The sequence below is a fragment of the Primulina huaijiensis genome, chromosome 11 (genome assembly GCF_012295235.1).
Source record: "Primulina huaijiensis isolate GDHJ02 chromosome 11, ASM1229523v2, whole genome shotgun sequence".
Taxonomy (NCBI): Eukaryota; Viridiplantae; Streptophyta; class Magnoliopsida; order Lamiales; family Gesneriaceae; genus Primulina; species Primulina huaijiensis.
Window position 1 is genome coordinate 14,715,441 of NC_133316.1, and position 21,127 is coordinate 14,736,567.

Below are 21,127 nucleotides of genomic sequence, written 5' to 3' on the forward strand. Positions count from 1 at the left end.
GAGGATCGTAAAAGAGGCCATGGATTTAGGTTTCAGTGTTTTGACTCATTTTGGAGATCAGATGCTTACGCCGAGCTTAGTGAGGAATATGTAGCTTCGTTTGCAGAAGAATGTTGTTTGGGCAAACCTGATTGTGTTACCGATGCCTGAGTTTGACATCATTCTGTGTATGGACTGGCTTTCATCAAATGGAGCTTCGATAGATTTCCGGCAGATGTCAGTATCTGTAACCCCTCTGGCTGGTTTTAATAAAATAGCAGCGGAAATTTAAAATTTTCTTTGAAGGGAGGAAGGATTTAAAATACATTACAATATATAAACAAAAGTTAATACATGATCAATCAAATGAGGCAACAAAATACAAAACATCATTTTTGTGATCATGTCAAAATACTTGCAAAATAGTCTTCTTCCTTCCCTCTCTTATGCATATGACCCCGGCTCCAATCAACGTCCCGGCCCGTCACTCTTATCTGCATCACATGAATAACTGAAATGAGTATGAAACTCAGCAAGTGGAACTCTTACATAGCAATGTACATATACCATACTCTGTAAAACATGGCTTTGAAAACATTAAATACCATCAACTCTGAAACATGAATATCATAGAATGAATAACAATAACGATGGTATTTCTCTTTTCTCTGTTGGATTGATATCTATATAGTATCTCTGTCTCTGTGCCTCTATCCCATCGATATGAATCGATAACTCTGAGGGATATAAGCCTATGGTCGTTGATCAACTTATTGCATGCAATCTCTGGCTATGTATCTATCAATCCAATAAAACATTTGAATTCTCTCTTTGGCATTAAAACAAACACTTTGAAGACTATCTTTTCTCTTGTATTCCCTTTGACATGGTTGAGACATAAAATGCCTCTAATATACAACAAGGTGTATTAATACATAGCATGAATCAAATGGAAGGGAATAACACTTTAAAACCATTGAAACACAATACATATATTATCATGTGAGCACAAGAAATGAAATTCCACTTACAACACTTGGAACCTTGAATCTACTCTCTTGGTACACAACCTACAACAATAAACCATAAACTTCACCATCAACATCTCAAAAATCATAAACCCATACCATAAACTTCATAAAGCTAACACACTCTAAATACCCAAGACTTCTCCCAACACCATAAACCAAGAAATAATCAAAGCCGCAAGCTTACCTTAGCTCCTTGAACTCAAAATAACATTGTTCTCTCTTCAATAATCCAACAAGAAGCTTAAATCTAAGAAATAAAAGAAAGAAAATGGAACCCTAGCTTCCCTTGAGCTGAAGAAATCGAGAATGAGGAGAGAAATGAGGGAAAAGTGAACCAACTCATGTATTTAAGCACTTAAATCAAAAAACAAGACTTTACTGTTCACGGACCGCGGGTGCGCTATCCTTTTCACCGCGGGTGCGCTATGCCTTCGGCACCTCATCCAAAAATCTGAAACAGTAGACCGCGGGTGCGCTACATTTTGGAGTGCGGGTGCGCTCTGGTTACTCTGCGCACAGCTTCTCCAAAGATTACCTCTGAAACGCCTCTTCCCTTCATAATCTGGAAAAATGGTAAACTACAAAGTTGTAGCTCTATGTCTTTTCTTGAACCTCACCAAATATCAGATCATTTGGAGGTCTGAGTAAAACGTTATGCTAAATCTCACAACATGTTTCACTGGAGGAACGTCGAAACACACGACTCACTTCGGGGCACTTTTGCTTACCTTCCACAATGATTTGAACAAAACTCAAAATAAGAAAGTTACACCTCTATGTCTTATCTAACCACTCCAATTGGCCTCATAACAATTGGCTCAACATACGAATTACCATGAATTAAATCGCAACGATGCTACAACAACTACACAACAACTATAAACGTCACTACTATAAACCATATATCACAACTCTTAACATCAAACCTATCCATAAACTTAACCAAATAGTCCATAAGCATACAAAATCTTAAACCGTATCGTTCACCAGGCTTGGATATTACAGTATCTGTTCGACCGCCCAGTGGGAAATCTTTTATTTTTGAGGCAGGAAGGAACAAGCAGATGTCTCACATCATTTCTTGTATCTGTGCGAGGAAACTTATGAGGAGAGGTTGCCAAGAATTCCTGACGAGTATTGTGACAGTGTCTGAGCCAGTCAGTCAGAGGATAGAGGATGTCGAGGTGGTCAGGGATTTATCCAGTGTCTTCTCCAATGATGTTTCATGCATTCCACCCGACAGAGAAGTGGACTTCTAGATTGAGCTGATGCCAGGTTCAGTGCCGATTTCTAAGGCATCCTATCGTTTAGCACCTACAGAGATGAAAGAGTTGAAGGATCAGATTCAGGACTTGCTGGACCAGGGTTTCATTCGCCCGAGTTTTTCACCATGGGGCACACCCGTACTATTTGTGAAGAAGAAACACGGCAGCATGCGACTCTGCATCGATTACAGAGAACTGAACAAAGTCACAATCAAGAACAAGTATCCTCTGCCTAGGATCGAAGACCTATTTGATCAGCTTCAGATAGCATCATATTCAGCTTCATTGTTTGAAGCTCGGAAATCCAATTTCACTGCCAATTTTACTTTTTCGCCTGTGGGGGCAACTAGAACAACTCCTAAACAACTACCTTCTTTACTGTCAGCATGATCAACAAATATTCTCCAGATTTCTTCTTTCTCGAGTCGTACCATCTCGATTAGAAAGTCTGACAAGGCCTGAGCTTTTATTGTGGCCCTTGGATGGTAAGTGATCACTACAAAAAAAAGGCCTACGACAACGGTTTTTCACCATCGTTGTAGGTCTTTTAAAACTATTGTGAAAGTCCTTGTGGTTAAAGGGTGCGCTCAAAGACAACGTTTTTTATCCGTTGTTGAAGCTACAATTTGCGACGGTTTTTGAGAAATCGTCGCAAATAAATTTAGCGACGGATGTTTGTAAAACCGTCGTTAATTAGCGATAGTTTCAAAAATCGTTGCCAAAATTAGCGACGGTTAGTTAATGAGTTCCGTCGCTAAGTTTAGCGACGATTAGTTCATGATTTCCGTCGCTAATATTTTAAGTAAAATAAAAAAATAATTTTAATAATTTAATAATTCTAAAAAAAACTTGTAATTTGAATAGACTAACAATATATGAGATCTTAACTAAAATTAAAAATTTAACAAAAAATAAAACGAAAAAATTTACCTTAAGTCGAAACTAAAATCATGTAAGAAGAAAAGTTTTAAGTGTTGTAAAGTTGTGTGCTTTAAAATGGACCGAATGAGGGGGTATTTATAGAAAACCGTCGCTAATTTAAAACATGCGACGGGTTTATGTAAAACTGTCGCTAAATATAGCGATGGATATTTTACCGTCGTTAAATTTAGCGATGGTTTTAAGCAAAACCGTCGTTATTTTTAAATTAGCGACGGTTTTTAGCGGCGGTTTCAAAAAACCGTCGCTAAATTCGACAACGGTTTAAGAAAACCGTTGTCGATTGACCTTAAAAAACGCTCAAAGACAACGGTTTTATAGAACTGTTGTCATTGACCCTAAAAACCGTTGTCTTTGACACCTAAAAGACAACGGTTTTAGTGAAAACCGTTGTCGTAGGTGCGTTGTTGATTTTAATTTTTCTTGTAATGGATATCATACTCTCCGAGCTCTATCATCCACTTAACCAGCCTTCCCGAGATGTCTGGGTTGGTCATGATTTTTCCCAATGAGCTGTTGGTGAGGACATCGATAGAATGAGACAGGAAATAGTGTCTCAGATTTCTTGCGATGATGATCAACACCAGGGTTATTTTTTCCAATTCTGTATACCTTAGCTTTGGACCCCTAAGGGCATGACTTACATAATACACCGGTTTTTGATTGGTGCCCTCTTTTTCTCCACTCTAACAGTTTCAGCATAACATCTCCTTGAAGATGGTTGATCTCCCTGGATTTCCCCTACTTTTCCTTTTACAGGAAACTTGATTTTTTGATGGTAAGTGGATGTGACAGCCTTAAAATCATTCATGGCCGGCCTCTCAGTGTGACATTGTATGAGGAGGGTGCACTGACCACTGTGAATGTGGTCATCACTGATTTCCTCAAATCCCTAGATCCAATGGTCAAGGGGAGCACAATCTCCCCTTGAGGATGCACTGTATGGCCTGCAAACCCAAATAGAGCAGTCTCCAAAAGCTCTAGCTGATAATCTTTCAGATCATTGACGGAACTGCCTGAGTCCAAGAATACTCTCATTATATCATAATTTGCAATTTTAGCTCGGATGACCAAGGCATCATTGTGAGGTAGGATGACTTCTTGTAAATCTTGAGGCCCGAAACTGATGTTTGGTTCTTCCTCTCCACCTAGGACATTCACATTAAAACTTCTCGCCGGCTCCAAGCTTTTCGAGCCCGTTAGAATCTCCATCGGTTTATCCTCCGAATATCATTTTAATTACCCCCAGAGTTGGGGATTTTTCCCTGGTCTTCCCTTCCCGGGTCTTTTCTGACGTGGTGGGTCTAAAGTGATTCCCGCGAAAGACTTCAGAATTCGGGGCTCTGTTGGATGGTAATTGTCCCGGATTCCTGGGGACCCACGAGAGTTTTTTTGTTCTCTTCTCCGTCGGGCTTGCTTCGATAGGATCTGCCCTAGGATTATTTCTCATTAATTGCTTGCATTCACTAGTATCATGATAGCATTCCTGGTGGAACGCACAAAACTTTAAAGCGGGTTTCGAGCCCTGGGAAGGGCGGTGGGAGCTGGTTTCCTTATCCTCACAAAGATTTACAACTTGGTCCTTTGATCTTTTCAATGAAGCGAAACTAGAGAAATGCCCCAGAGGGTTCTCCCTACGGACCCGTTCTTCTACTTTCCCAAGTTTACTGCTTCTTTCTCTCCTGACAGCCTCTCTTATTTTGTTTCTGAGCTTCCTCCATATTGATATATTTTTCTGCCCGAGATAATAAATCTTCGAAATCTCTCGGTAGCTTTTTTACCAAGGATCGGAAGAAGTCCCCCTCCTGAAGCCCTTGGGTGAACGTCGTGGTCTTTGTTTCAAGGGCATAGGAAGGTACCTCCAATGCTGCTTTATTGAACTTACGGATATAAGCTCTTAATGATTCCTCTCTGCTCTGCTTGATCTCGAACAGGCTAAAGGCCGTCTTTTTTTTACCGTTTGATGCTACTGAAGTGATATAAAAAGATGCTTTTGAAGTCCTCGAAAGTTTGTATACTCCGAGGATCCAGCTTCTCAAACCACCGTTGGGCTGAATCCACCAACGTAGTTAAGAAAAAGTCTCTCCCGGTTGATTTTCGAGTGGAAACTATATCTTCGTCTTTTATCTGATTTCCCACAGACGGCACCAATGATGAGACCAAGTGAATTGGGTCTGAAGGCAATTGCACCAAGTCACGTTGTATTCTTTCAAGATAAAGTTTTCCCTCTGGAAATATTTGCAAGCTTAAAACAACAGAGATCATTAGTGGAGCGCCTGATGATTTTCCAACGTGGCCACTCTGGCTCTCAAGTCAATATTTTATGAAGAAAGTGAGTATTTCGTTTGCAAGGGAATGTATATGAATGTCTTAGTAATAAGCAAACCTGAGTATTTATACGAAGAAAACTAATGATGATTTTGTTTTCAGTACTCAGCCACTACTCACGATGGGACGGCTCACCATGCTTCTTCTTACTGACACTGTTAAGTCTGACAGTCCATGCTTACTTTGACCGAGTCCCATCACTCTGTCATATGTCAAAAGATCTCCTAATGATGACCAATACCATGGTGTCCCATATATGTAATATAAAACAGATACCTGCATCTGGATGCCCGGGCTCTATTCTCTCGGGCTAACAGATGAACTTCAATTTTGCTGCTTCTTTCTCCTGGATGCTCGGGCTCTATCCTCCCAGGCTCACAAGTGAACTCAACCCCCCGCTGGATACAGAGCAAGGCTGCTCTGTTCTCCTGACTGCCCATGTTCTAAACCGACGTGACCCGGGGTAATATGAGATATTTCTCGAGGTATCACCAAAGGAGTTTTCCAGTTGATCATTGTATGGACATAAAAGAACGACTATCTTTGTTAATTTTGTAATAGTTTGAGGTCAAACGTTTTGAACATAAATAAAAGTAAATAACTCTAAATATCTTATACATCTTTAATTGAATCATATGAAACCCAATAATTTTAATTGTCAAAACGAAATTACTCCAATATATACATGATATTAATCATTACAAATTTGATTGCTAGAAATCTAACCATTATGATTTCGGCAGCTGCTTGTATTTTATTACACCTCAACTGCCTTTAATTTGCACTCTGCATTTCTTCTACAATCAACTATACTTAGACTTAGTAGCAGTTTGTAATTCTCTAATTTTTTTTAATAAATATTTTCATTTAGAAAATGATTAAATATATTATTTCTTATTTTTGAGGCCAACTACTTTTACTAAACAAATCGAGTCGATTTGAAAAATATTTAATTATATTTTAAATTATCGAAATCAAATCGAACTTTATTTTTTATCCGAACTCAACTCAAATTATTTTTTTTATAGTTCGCTGGCTGATTGTCAACTTTAATAATTTATTATATATTTCTAACATTTAGTTCGCAAACATATTTAAAATTCTAATTCAATCTTTGATTCAAACCAAATTCCAACTAAAACACATATCAAACTGGAGCTTGATCAAATTTAATTCGAGTTGGATTCAAAACCTAAAATTTTATACAATTCGGGAACCAAATAAAATTAACATTTTATAACGATTAAACTATAATGCTCCGATATTAAAAATAAAATATCATTATAATTTCTTTTTGTGCACATGTACATTATAGAGGAAGTTGGTGAAAAATCCCCAATCAAAATATTTTTTGGGTTTACTCTCTACCCACAAAATTGTGGTAATATATCATACAAAATGTGGTACACTTCATGTGGAAATGTGGTACTAAAAAAGTACCCAGGGATTGAACACAAAAAAAATCGACGGCCGGAGATTGAAGGCCAATTTCCCGTACATTACATCTATGAGGTCGGTGCTATTGGGCTCCATCGTCATCTCCCATGTGGACCCCACAGAAATTGATCCAACGGCTCACACGTCCCTGCTTGTAGACCACGCTATTTCATTCGCTCGCTTTAACGGCGCCGATTTTTCGCGTACTATAAAATAGAGACAAAAAATTATATTCTCGTCTGCTGTATTAATTATCCGTTGAAAAGACTAAAAGCCCACGCTCAACTTTTTAAAAAAGAAAACGAAAAGGGCATATACGTCATTACAATTCATTGTCCCGTAGTATTTAATTTTTTACGACTTTAAATATTCTTACTTGAGTACATTTTATTATTATTAATTAATTATTTACTACTAAATATTTGGCCTTTTTCTTGATATAACTTTCGTAGATTTTAGTTTTCCAAATTATTGATTGTTCGTATTTTGGTAATTAAATTTGGCGTGATTCTGGATTTACGCCATTGATCGGAGTTTTTTCTTGAGTTTCATCGATCGTTTGTGTATTCATTTGCACACGAATAATCTTTAGAGTTTAATTGTGCGTAGTTTTAATTGTGCGTAGTGAGAATCGCATTTATTGAAGTGTGTACAAATATCGGAAGAGAATGATTAGGAATGGTGTGTTGCCCGATTCCTACAATCCAGCTCCTGAGCAAGCTGAAGGTATTTTCTTGAATATTTCTGTGGAGAACATTTTTTTGGGTATTTGATTTTGTTTTGCGGTAGGGTATGTCGTTTTTGTAATTTTTTATCCTCCGATTCTGTGCTGATGATCGTTTTCGTCTTTTGATGATCCAGAAGGTAGTTTTTGTTAAAAAGTTCCAAAGAAATTTACGGATTGGTAAATGTTTGTTGCTGCAGATATGATGAGCAGGTTGAAGTTGGAGAACAGTAATGATAGTGGTGGAGTGGGTGATGCAGTGGGTGCATATCCGAATCGGCCAGGTGAACCGGATTGCATATACTATCTGAGAACCGGAACTTGTGGATATGGGAGCAATTGTCGTTTCAATCATCCCTCTAATGGAGGACATGTAAATTTCAATCTCAAAATGATATCTTTTTATTTACTGTGCTTGCGGTGTTTTATCTACTTAATGAAGTAATATATGGAATGATATTCGTTTTTTTTTATTGTTGATGATGGCTAGGATTATGGTGTTAGAAACACTGCTGAACTGCCAGAAAGAGCTGGGCAGCCTGATTGCGGGGTAAATTTGTATTGTTCTTGTTTTCTGGTTTGTAATTTGTCTGTGTTAGATTTTTTAATTTTTGGGTTTCTTTTTCTTTTTTTTTTCATTCATTATCTTTAAATTTTCCTGATTAAATAACAAAATGCTTACAGTTAATTGTTCTGTTTGAGAAACAGATCTCTTCAAGAGCCTTATATCTTCTTATCTTAAATATTGTGCTTAACAAAGGTCTTGATTAATCACTTTTCCCTTATCTTCTTATGGTTCTGCGAAGTGGTCACTTTTTGGACTTGATTTCCTTGTGAAGTAAATCTTATTAGACATGTTTCTTATCGCCTTCCTTTTATCAATCAAAGATGATGTAGTTTCCTGGTTTATTGGGGCTGTTAGGGGGGCTGTTTATGATAGAATCAACATTATACTCAAGTAGACTTTTTAATTCTTGCCCTAGTGTGGAGTGATTTGAATGGGAAGGTTTACTGACATGTCCCTACTCCCTTGTTGTTTATGGTAATTTAGCTTGCTATATTCAGCAAGTCTCAAGTTATACGGGTGTTAGATGAAGAAGTTATTTTTCAATAAAGTTATTCTTGGATTTTTTCTCAATGTGAGAAATTTCTGTTTGTTGCAAATTGTCATTCAATTAACTATAATTAATTTCCACACTCTTGGCATTTGCACAACAACAATGTTATTAAAAGATTTTGTTAAATAATTGTTAATAAAAGTTACCATGTTAATAAAAGATTTTGAAATTACCATGTGTATTTTGTTAAAAGTTAAAAACGTGTGTAGTAGTTTTGGGAGCACATATTCGGAGGCCCAAATGAGAACTTATAGGCTCCTTCTTCTCGATATATATAGAGAGAGAATTTGGGGCTACATATGTTCAGTTAATCATATTTTGGACTTTCATAAGACAATGTTTGAGCCAGCTGAGTTCTCTCTTCTTTCATATTGTAATAGAACAAATTGCTTGAGCCTGTAATGAATTCTGAACCTTTAAAATTTTTTTACTGAATGAAATCAACTTGTTCGGGCCACTACATTGAACTTGTTGAAATGTATGACTGCTTGTTGACGTTCTCAGAAGATACTATAAACTTATATCTCTCCATATCAATATATTTATACTGATCTTGATGACGTTCAGGAGTGATTTCTGACGTGGTATGTTTTAGTTATATTATATGTTTCTAGGTCATCTACGAGTATTTATCATTTTTTACTTGAATCTTTTTCCCGTGAGTTAAGTTCTGTTTGTTTGAACGAGAATAGATGATTAGGTGTATATTTGAAGGCTGTGATTCGTCTTCTGGGACAAATTGAGTAAATCATAAACTGTATTTTTTGGACAAACCAGTCATTAGTTGTTTCTTCTCCTGCTTTTGTCCCTCTTCAATAAGGAACTTTTCATAACTCTTGCAAAGTAAGGATAGATCTGCATAATTCTTGGGTTGCTATCATTTACAGGCTCTCATAAATTGTTCCTATTGTCTTGCAGTTCTATCTAAAGACAGGTTGGTGCAAATATGGGTCATCTTGTAAGTACCATCACCCAAAGGACAGGCCTGTTGACTCATCAGCCGTCCCGAATATATTGGGTCTGCCGATGCGTGAGGTACTTATTCTTTTTTGTCTAGTTGTACCTATAAATTCAAAATGCTTTTGGAGGCTCAATAATCTAAATGGAATGTGATATGAAAATGCTTATTATAGAAGTAGTGGTTTTTGTGTGGTAGAGCTTATTATCATAATCTGTGCAAGTATACAGGATTCAAAGTCATGCCTTCATTATATGCGGACTGGATTATGTAAGTATGGATATGCTTGCAAGTTCCATCATCCTCAACCCCTGCCAACTGCAAATGTCTTACCTGTGGTAGGACCTGCAGTTGTGTCTTCATCGGGTGCACCATCTGTTGGTGAACTTCCAACAGCATCCTTCTCAAAGACTACTTATTTCCCCAGTCCTTCCATGCAACTTTCACAAAGCTACATGCCATTATTTCTATCTCCATCACAAGGCTGGAGCACGTATGTGGTATGTTCTATTAAATGGAAAATTATCAGTTTGTGGGATTTTTGTGAAATTTAATGCAACATCTTGTGTCCCGAGAATGTTATTTTGTTTTGCTTAAAATTTAATGCACTTTGCTTGGAAGGAAAGGTGATGAAAATCTGTTGCCATCAAATCGTAGGCTATTGCAGCAATTCTAATGTATATATTTTTTTTTAGTTCTTAACTATATTTCTCTAACTTATACACTATAAATTTAAAAAAAAAAAGTAGTTTTGTAGATCTACACTCTGGTTAGGCCTTATATTTGTAATGTTATTTTGAACACTATTTCATAATTTGGAAGACTCAGACATTTCAAAGTTGACAGTATCTCCATTTTGTAGAACTGAAAGCATTTAACTTTTCAAGTAGAATGGAACAAATTGACATTTTTCATTGTATTACATCAAAAGAAAATTATGTGTGGAACAGCTGTATGATTTCTTTGTCATGCAGCCAATATTTTCGTAAGCACTCTCTTGATACATTTTAATCACTGTGCTAACAGCTGCATTTAGTTGTCTGGGGTCATGAACTTTCCGTATAAATTTTATTATGAGGTTTATATTCATAATTTGCAATTATTTACTTGGTCTCTTACTGAACACTAGGGAAGTTTCAGTCCTCTGTCTATGACTACTGTCCATGCTGCACCAGCTCCCAATGGGAAGCTATCAGCATCTTATCTTCCGGAAAGGCCGGATCAACCTGAATGCCGATATTTCATGAATTATGGGAGCTGTAAGTATGGACAGGACTGCAAGTATAACCACCCAAGAGAAAAGATCTCGCAACTGACATCGAGTTCCCTTGGTCCACTTGGGCTTCCTTTAAGACCTGTGAGTTGCTTCATGTCTCTATCTTTTCTGTTGGCATGTATCTTTTGATATGATTAGTTGACCAGCCTAAATGAATAAAAATAAAAAATATAAATTCTTTGTGTTAGAATGTGTTTGTGAATTCCATAATAAAATACTGTCGGGTAGAAAATGGGGATTTGGTTTGATCAATTGACAATGTCGATTTGTGAATCTGATTCCTCTGAAAATTGTACTTCAATTTCATGTGTAATTAATTATTTTATGATGCTCAACTCTTAAGACATGATTGCATTTGATGCTTGAATCAGTAGTTCCTTGTGATGCTTGGAATCTTAACATGAGTTCAACGTGTAAATCGTTATCCATTCTGTGCTTATTGCCTCTAACTGCGCTCATTTCCATTTCATTTCAATTTACATAAACCCATTACAGCTTCGCTGACTAGTCCAGCGTAAAATCATCCACGGCTGTCAGTTTTATAACATACATAGCAAACATGAGTTATCCTATATAATGTCACTATTTGATCCATGATCAACAAAAACACTTCATAATTTTGCAGAAGTCATATTCCCACTATATTTTGAGTTGTTATGAAATAACCCAGTTCAATTTGAGTACTGAGATGAACTGAGAAATGTCTGTTTTTATGTTGAGCTTACAATGTAAAGCATTCTGCATGTGAGGAAATAGGAACTTTTACCCTGTATTGCCAAAAGTTTCTGCTGTATTTATTTATGTGGGATGCGTTCATGTGAGCCCCGGCTCAAACCATATTGATGAAACGCATAAAAAATTAGAGTTGTACCATTTTATATTGTCATTGGTAAAATAGTTCAATTGATCGTGTTTCTTAAAATGAATCGGTCACGGGTTCCTTTTACGTAGACATCAAAACAGGCTATCGGGATGGGCCGGCCCGCAACTCGCCATTAGGTGGGGCGGGTCGGGAAATTACTTGCTATTTGTACGTGTGTGAGATCTGTGATAGCTGTCGAAAATTTTGAACGTGGAAATAGCTGTATATTTTTCTTGTCACATAGAGCATTTGGTTGGCTTGCTTTGTTGAAAGTTAAATGCTATGAATTCTGATGGAGAGCTTGCATGAATCATACAAAGTGGCACTTTCCATGATTATGTAAAAATCTAACGTAACCATGGATTATTAGTAGTTGTAATTTGAAAGGTAAAGAAAAACCTAGTCAGTTGAGTCACAAAGGTACAGGGTGAAATCTGGCCTCAGTTTTGTGGATCATATCAGAGAGCTACACGTTCTTATGTTGTCGAGAATACGAGGAATGAATTCATCTCATAGAACATGGCTAAAAACTATGGACCGAGCAAAGATCATGATGCCATGTTTTAAACATAGAGTCGATCGGTATGATGGCCAATCCTCAAATAATGTGGAAGTGGTTAGTTGTGATGTCGCGGTGATAATTCCACAAAATGGGAACAAAAAACACGTGTTTTACTCAGAAAAAAGGCTGTGGGATGACCAAAAGCTGCGTTGTCAACAGTTGAAGTGCAAGGCATTATGATCCTTGCAACAAGACAATGTTCTGAAAATTTAATGTTTGATATGATGTCTTTACAGTTTGTGTTTAAACTATTTTTTGTTCTCTTGCAGGGACATCCTGTATGTTCGTATTACAGCCTTTATGGACTTTGCAAGTACGGACCTACGTGTAAATTTGATCACCCGTTGGACGCCTACTCATACGCCTACAGTCTGAGCATCCCACCTCTGGCAACTCCTTATTCACCTTCCCTACTGTACCAAAGAACATCACCACTGGTTCCATCATCTGAAATGTCTCCCTCTAAATCATCAACTTTAAGTTGCGGGATCAAGAAAGGTGTGACTAGGAGCGACGAGAATTGGCACTCTAATACTAAAGGCTGCGAAGATTCACCTGATCATTCTAATTCTCTCCCGAATTCCTACAAAACACCTTATGATATGATCCACTACGAATCTAGCGAATCTGGCTGACTGTTGTAAGCACGACTAGAATGACTACCAGCATCCATGTTATTGATGCTTATCTTTCTTCTCTGGCCTTTTAATTTGAATGTAAATCGAAGTACATTATTTGACATGGTCTTTTTGTTTTACGTTTTTAATACTGTTCCCAAGCACAACACTTGATTTGTAGGTGACATCTTTGTCTCGATTTGCGCCATTCTTCTACATCGTTAGATAGTAAATTATATCTATAATATTATCATAGTTAATCTGCTGCTTTTATTATAATTAATGACAGTATCTATATATTGAATTCTTCGTTGCAAGAAATACTTTTTAGTTTACACTATTTTATAATAGATAAACTATCACAATGTATCATATTTATAGATCAAACGAAAAAATGAGGTTACGAAATTTCTGTCGTCTAGTTTGTTTACATAAACAATAGTGAGCTCTTACGTTCTTATGGAATCTGTGTTAAAATCTATTATTATACTTTCAGGTCGCATTTACATCTCTTGCAGGGACATCCTGTATGTTCGTATTACAGCGTTTACGGACTTTGAAAGTATGGACCTACGTGTAAATTTGATCACCCGTTGGACGCCAACTCATATGCCTACAGCCTGAGCATCCGTCCTCTGGTAGCTCCCTAATTATTTTGTTGAAATTATTTTATGGACTTACGTGATTTAATTAATTGTATATAAACAAATTGTCTAATAAAAAAACCCAATAAATTGATATAATTAATTATGAGTTTTCAAAATATCAAATAAATTGTTATGGTCCACTTTATGTGTAGAAACCCAGCTCAATTAAGTATCTCATATAAGACAAGGATAAGGTGATTGATATTCTGCTGCCTTGGAAGATCTATAACTACAACGCTAAATTAATCAATGGATTCTGATACGCGTTTACTGTTATTTATATATTTTGATAATTCGAGATGAATTCATAGTCCGTTGTGATATGGATTCGTTTTATAGATTTAATCTTGTTAAATTTCTAACAATGATATTAAAGTCACGTTCATGTTGAATTATGGGAATTTTGTTTATTGATTGATTGAAACATAAAATATGTTTTATGATCTGATGCAATTTTCCAGTCTAAATTATTTTTGTATTCAGATATGATTTTTTAAGTTTTCTAAATTTTGATCTTAGTAAATTCATGCTATTTGGATCAAGTATTTTCAATTTTACATCCAAAATTCAGATTATTTTCGAAAATAAAACAACAAAATGAAAATTCGATTTTTTTCGATTATAGGTTGGGCCGTCGGATTCACGGGGCAAATCGGACTTACTCCGGCCACTTTTAGACGCTGGGTGCCTAGGGGAAATCTTGCCCATCCCCATGCACTCATATCAATACAATCTATTGACCGAAAACCACCGCAACGTGATCGGATTTTGACATGAAATTCGAAAATTTTGTTTCCATGTGATTTTGTCCATTTTGGACTTCTTGCAGAGTTTTGGTCGAAAAGGGTAAGGCAGTGGTCGGCCGAGGTAGACGACGATGGGTCATGGTCGCCGGAGTCTTGCATGGCCGGAGGAGGAGCTGGCTGCAGTTTTCGCGTTTAGGGCTTAGGGTTTTGATTTGGGGATTTTGATTGAATTTAAGGCCTTGTTTGGTTGTCCGATTTTAAATCAGATTTTGAAACTCAGGATTTTGACATTTTATTAAATTTTGATTTTCGCAATTCTGATTTGTGAAATTAAATTCGACTATTTCAAATTTTAATTGCATGAAATAAAATAATATATAATTATTCATTATTTTATCGTCTTTGTTTATTTCGATAAAATATTTATGGACGAATAATTATGAGGTGTAAATATTTTATTTCTTGCATATTCGGTCTCTATATTTTTTATTTGGCTTAAATAAAATAAATTAAATTTTCCTGTGAAAATTTTGAGTTAAATTAATAACTTGTATATCAAATTTGGTTAAATTTAAATAAAGTGATTTTTTGAGATATGTAGATATTGTTAAAGTTCAATTGAAAAATATCATGCCCAAAGAAAAACTATTTTTTTGGCCAAATTACAAACACAATAGATGATTTTAAAATACATCTAGATCTATGCAGAAAATAATCGGCCCAGAAGAAGATTATTTTTTAACCAGATTTTAGGTACAATATATCTTTTTCAAGTATATTTATATCTATGCAAAAAATAGTCGGCACAAAGGAATGCTATTTTTTGGGTATATTACAAACATAATAAGTGAAAAAAGCGAGTTTATATCTATGAAGAAAATAATCGGCCCAAGAAATGTTATTTTTTGGTCAGATTATAAGCGTGTTAAAACTATGTGGAAATTAATCGGTTCAAAAGAAGAATATTTTCTTGTCAAATTGTAGACACATAATATAATATTAAATTGTGTTAAATTTATGCAGAAAATGATCGGTCCAAATAAAGGTCATTTTTGAGCTAAATTTTAACACAATATGTAATACTAAATATTTGATAATTTCGAATTTATCTATGCATGCAATTTTCGGTCCAAAAAAGGCATATTGTTGATCAGATTTATTATCAATATTTAATAATCATGACATTTAAGTGTACCACTTAAAAATTGTTATGTTGGTTTAAATACTAAATATAAATATTATGCAAGGTACTTTTTATGGGCCCAACCACATGTATGCATATATTTTTGTGATTTATTTAATTTAAATATCTGCATGAGTTATAATTTATTGTGAGTTCTTGTTCTATTTTGTTATGGCAACTTCTATATCTACTAGTATGAACAAATTTCAGTACTTAATGGTTCAAACTTCAATAAATGGAAAGAGAATGTTATGAAGTTCTTGGCTGCATGGATTTGGACTATGTACTAAGGGAATATCGCCCCGTACCTTTGACCAGCTCGAGAAGTGCTGATCAAAAGGGTTCTTTGGAAACGTGGTAGCGATCAAATCGCACGAGTCTGATGATTATGAAACATTCCATTCCAGATACTATAAAGAGTGCAATTCCTGAAGAAAAAGATGTCAAAGTTCCTAACTCAAATAGCAGATCGTTTAGCGGGAAATGAAAAGGTCGAGACAAGTAATATTTTGACTAAACTTGTCTCAATGTGGTACAAAGAGAAATGGAACATAAGAGAGTACATAATGAAGATGTCAAATCTTGTGACTCGACTGAAGCATTAAAGTTGGAATTGTCCAAAGACGTACTCGTTCATTTATTCTTGATCTCTCTGTCTACGCAATTTAATCAATTCAACATAAGTTATAATACCCAGAAGAAAAAGTGTACTTTGAATGAGGTTATTGCGCAGTGCGTTCAGGAGGAGGAGATTTTGAAACAAGATGTGATTGAAAATGCTCATTTGACATCTAAGTATATAGGTAATTACATCAATAAGATACTGATATGGATCAATAAAAAAGGAAACTCTGGGAATTCAAAACATGTGGAGCAATATAAACAAGATAAAGTGATCATTTGTTGTTAGATTATGTAATACGGGTAAAGTGTTTAGAAATGGAGTTGAATAAACACTTAGGCTTTTTAAGATATTTATCGAATGTGAATCAGTTCTTTGAGGAACTAATCCTGAAATCGTGTATGTCAATATCGATCAGTTAACTCAAATAGTGCGGAATTAAACTGAATGATAGATCTGAATATATTTTGGCTAGGATATTGTGAAAACTGAATGAACAAGAACAATGCACATTAGGATTTTTATGGATGTTCAGACATTTTAAATGCTCCTACGTCACTCATTTTCTTGTTCCTCTTAGATCATCCCCATACCTACATATCCGTCTAACTTCCTCAATCACAGTTCCTTATGTAAGCCCCTTAATTGGTAATTTACGTGCCGACTACATTCAATTAGAACCTTTTATTTTTCTGAAAATTGCTCCCAAAGTTCTCGAATTATTCGATTAAGCCTAAATTATCACATTTAATCTCCTCAACCTATCGAATTTAATGCAAAACGTCTCCCTTAACTTTCAAATTTAACGCTAAGATGCCCCCATAATTTTTCTAAACTTTGCAATCAAAACCCAAAATTCTCGAATTCTCAAATTTAGCCCCAAATTTTAGCATTTTAGCCCTCCTAGTTTTCGAATTCACACAATTAAGCCCCCATACTTCCTAATTATAGCAAAATCACCCCAAATATTTTCGAAAACTTGCAATTAAGTCCATAAAAAATTTAAATTATTATAATTCAGTTCCAAAGCTCATGAATCCTTAATATTCAACCCATACCATCAACTTCGAAATTCACTTCCTACACGGTGTAGAGTTCGAAACATGCAGTCCTAAATCACCAAGTTCAATTCGTCTCAACTTAATCCTAGGTAATGCGGAATTCAAGATATTCAAAACCAAATTCTCCTCACGTCTCAGAAGCATAATTGTACACACCGTCCAAACCACGTAACCAACATACATTAAAAAATTTAAAATTAGACATCAAACCTTCAAATTTCTATATCATAAAGGCATTTAAAAATTTTCAGCATATAAAATTCAAAGCAATAAATACTCACAGACTTTGAGGATTGACTTCTTGAGCTTCTCAGAGTGGCAGTAAAACAACCCTTACTGGAACATTGGCTCTGATACCAACTGAAACGTCCCTTACTTTTAACTTTAAAATATAATAAATACTAATAATGAAAGGTCCAGGAAATTTAAATTTACGTAACTTGAATGCATGCAATCTAGGGTTTAGTTAAATCACGTGTTTATTTATTTTATACATTTAATGCATAATTATTGCATGGTTAGGACTTATTTCACGATATTTTTAAAAGTTCACGCATTAGAGTTTTTAGATGCATTTCGCGCTCGAACGAGAAACGGAGACCGGAGATTATCATGAAAAATATTTTTATTACATGATTAATTTTAATTAATTAATATGAAGTGTTTTTAAGGGTATTTTTTGAAAATGGGCCTTGGTGGGTATTTTACTCGTCGGTTCGTATTTTTAATCGTTACGCAAATTTTATCGAATCGAAGGACTTTTTGTGGGCTCGGAAAATATTTTCTAAAACGTTTCTTAACGAAATATTTTTCAAGTGTGTTTTTGGGCTTAATGAGTTTGTTTTTATGCTAAATGGGCTTAAAACCCTTTTAGATTTTTCTAGGGCCCATTAGTGCTTAATTAATTATTTTAAAAACCCAATTAAGCCACCCTAAAGCTATTTCTCCCCTAGCAGCCGCCCACACCTCCTTCAGCAGCCCCTTTCACGTGGAAAATAGCATCAACCAGCAGCCACTTCAAGATCCTCCTTATTTCTTCAAGAAAGCTTCTTCCCGCCTCTCTGTTTCACATCCCACGCGTGCTTATTCGAGTTTGTAAGCATATATTCGATAAGGCACGCCTCATACCCCTTCTTTTCTCATAATTCACTCCCTATGTATGCTGATATGTGTGTGCGTGAGTGGGGATTTCAGATCTTGCATGTTTCATTGGTTGTGCATTGTTTTTCATGGCTTATGCATGCTTACCTTGTGCAAACTCGCGTTTTCTTGCTTGGTTATGGTAAGGGGCTATCGACTTACACTACTAGAAACGTCCATGTTGGAGGGATTTAGGTGTTGGAGTCATGGCTTAGTCGCGTTGAAGGGTTACAAGGTGAAAAGGGTCTAAGTCGAGGCTTGTAGCGAGTGGAACAAGAGTTTTTGCATGGAGAGCTGTGCATGGCTTGATCCCAGCCAAGGAGCCGACCCCCAAGGTTCTGTGACGGGGCTAGGAGAGGGTTGAGAGTGGCTGGTCATGGTCCCTAGGCAGTGGCTGGTCATGGTCCCTAGGCGGTTCGGGCCTTATGGCTAGGTGGTTCTCGGGTGGGGCGAGGGTGGTGTATTGTTTTTGGGTGGTGCTCGCGTCAGAGAGCTTGGGAGGCTAAGGTTGTGGTTTAGCAAGCCCAGGGGTGAGTCCTTGGGCTGGTCACGGTCCAGGAGTGGGCTAGTTCAGGTCGGGTTCAGTCTAGGGTGGGCTAAGCTCGAGTTTGGCTAGGTACGGCCTCAGGGTTTGAGGTGTTCATCAAGTTCGGTTTCTGTCCAGCAGATATTTGGTCCCTTTCATTGGCTTTATTGGGTCTAATATGCAAGGTTTTAGGGCTGGTAGGATGTGGTTAAGGTGTAGTAAAAGTTTTGGAAAATTTGGTTAAGTTTTGGGTCGATTCGGGTTAAAACCGAGACCTCGGTCCAAGTTTTAAAACGAATCGATTAAGTTTTTAAACGGGCTCGAGTTTACGTCTAAGAAATACTTTTTATTTGTTTTGAGGTGTTTTAAGGAGTTTGGTAAGCTTCGGGTCGAAATTGTGAGGTCCGGGGGTAAACGGTCATTTTGGGTTTTCATGGACAAAATGATCATTTTGCACTCGGGGAGAGTTTTTAGTCCTGGCAGCACCCTGAGCACAAATTTATCATATTTTTAAATATTTATGCATCATGTATATGATTTTTATGTAATTACGAAAAATACGGTGCATGCTTGATTTTAAGGAAAAATTACATATATGCATGTTTTTTTTAAGTGATGAATATGATGACAAGTTTTCGAAGGATGGGAGTTGGTTGTGACTAATACGATGATACGATGACATGTAAGGCCAGGGCTCAGTGGACGAGTAATGCTGTCGCTGATGTCCTCGCCGATGGGTACCTCGGTTACACGTCGATGGATCCATCGACTGACATGATAATATGAAAGTCACAGCCGACGAACATAATTCAAATTAAGAAAATAGACACGTATATGTTGATACGATGATTTGTGCTATGATTATTAATATGTTTTGACATGTTACGATTATGCATACGTTTTTCCANCTCACTAAGTGTGAATGATGCAGGTGAGCATGTCGATGAGGGGACATAAGGTGCCGAATTCTGAATAGGCAGGGCTGGATGTTCACACACGACCCGATGACCACACCTTTCCACACATCACGTTTTTATGAGTTTGAGTGGACATGAACATTTTGATACGTTGTTTTGCTATGGTGACAATCATCATGATGTTTTCTCGAGTTATTTTTACGTACAGATATTATGGCCATGGCAGCAATTTCAAATTGTACTATTTTGATTGTCAAAAGAATAATTTACAATTATTTTTAAATGACATATTTTTCAATAGGGTTGCATGCATACAAAATATTCAAATATTTATTTTCGAAAATTGTGAGTTTTATAAAATAAAAAAAAATTTCTAGTAGTATTTTAAATTAGTAGACGTCACAGTTGGTATCAGAGCAAGGGTCATGTATAGGGTTGTGCCACCGCCAACTTCTGCAGCTCAGTCTTCAAGCCTCAAGTCTGTAAGCTTTTATGTTTTAAATGATTTTACCACCATCACCTGCATGATTACATGATATACGTTTTACGATGATTTACAGTACATGTTTAGCTGCTTTCATGGTTTCAAAGGATTATTATTTAGAAAACTAGATTAAATTGCATGATGAGTTACATTTAGAATTTGGACTGTATTCAGATATCATGTCTCCCAGATGTGCTCCTAGTACAGATCGTCAGGATGAGATACCTAGAGGCGGCAGAGGCCCTCCGTCACCACCGCCGCCAGGAGATGCAGCTACCTGAGTACTGGAGGGGATAGCTAGGCTTATGGAGCAGGCGTAGCAGCAGGCACCCCGACTGCAGTCTAATGTTTATGAGCAGTTTAAACGGCTCAACCCGAAGGAGTTCGGGGGTACCACTGATCCATTCTTGGCAGAGGGATGGATTCGATCGCTGGAGCTGCACTATGAGTATCTGCAGATGAGAATTGGCGACCGGGTCAGGTGCGCCATATATATGTTGAGGGATGATGCATCCCTGTGGTGGGAGGGAGCCGCTCATGCAGTGGACTTGACTACTCTCACCTGGGACAAGTTAAAAGAGATATTTTACGGCAAGTATTTCCCAGCTGATGTCAGGGGCAGAGTTCATTCGGAAGTTTAACAGAGACAACCATTTCATGCCCATTATTGCCAGGGATGCCGCTCAGAAGCTGAGGTATTTTATG

The 21,127-nt window shown here is 36.7% G+C and overlaps 2 protein-coding genes across 2 annotated transcripts; one reads left to right on the forward strand and one right to left on the reverse strand.

Annotated features, from left to right (window-relative positions):
* Positions 1 to 4,021: 4,021 nt before the first annotated feature.
* On the reverse strand, positions 4,022 to 4,426 carry LOC140988413 (uncharacterized). The gene has a single exon (XM_073457429.1). It carries the CDS (start codon positions 4,424 to 4,426, stop codon positions 4,022 to 4,024), a length of 405 nt encoding a protein of 134 aa, XP_073313530.1.
* A 2,960-nt stretch (positions 4,427 to 7,386) lies between these two features.
* Positions 7,387 to 13,304, forward strand: LOC140988699 (zinc finger CCCH domain-containing protein 3-like). The gene is made up of 7 exons (XM_073457747.1): positions 7,387 to 7,705; positions 7,904 to 8,076; positions 8,194 to 8,253; positions 9,740 to 9,856; positions 10,010 to 10,279; positions 10,909 to 11,136; positions 12,749 to 13,304. The coding sequence occupies exons 1-7, from the start codon at positions 7,648 to 7,650 to the stop codon at positions 13,112 to 13,114; spliced, it is 1,272 nt and encodes a 423-aa protein (XP_073313848.1). The 5' UTR covers positions 7,387 to 7,647; the 3' UTR covers positions 13,115 to 13,304.
* Positions 13,305 to 21,127: the final 7,823 nt, after the last annotated feature.

What these genes read in the sequence shown, in the direction of transcription:
- LOC140988413 (XM_073457429.1), bottom strand. Translation starts at nt 4,426, where the DNA reads ATGGAGATTCTAACGGGCTCGAAAAGCTTGGAGCCGGCGAGAAGTTTT.
- LOC140988699 (XM_073457747.1), top strand. Translation starts at nt 7,648, where the DNA reads ATGATTAGGAATGGTGTGTTGCCCGATTCCTACAATCCAGCTCCTGAG. An exon ending in AGCTCCTGAGCAAGCTGAAG is followed by an intron (nt 7,706 to 7,903) that starts GTATTTTCTTGA and finishes TTGTTGCTGCAG; the next exon opens with ATATGATGAGCAGGTTGAAG. An exon ending in TTGGGCTTCCTTTAAGACCT is followed by an intron (nt 11,137 to 12,748) that starts GTGAGTTGCTTC and finishes GTTCTCTTGCAG; the next exon opens with GGACATCCTGTATGTTCGTA.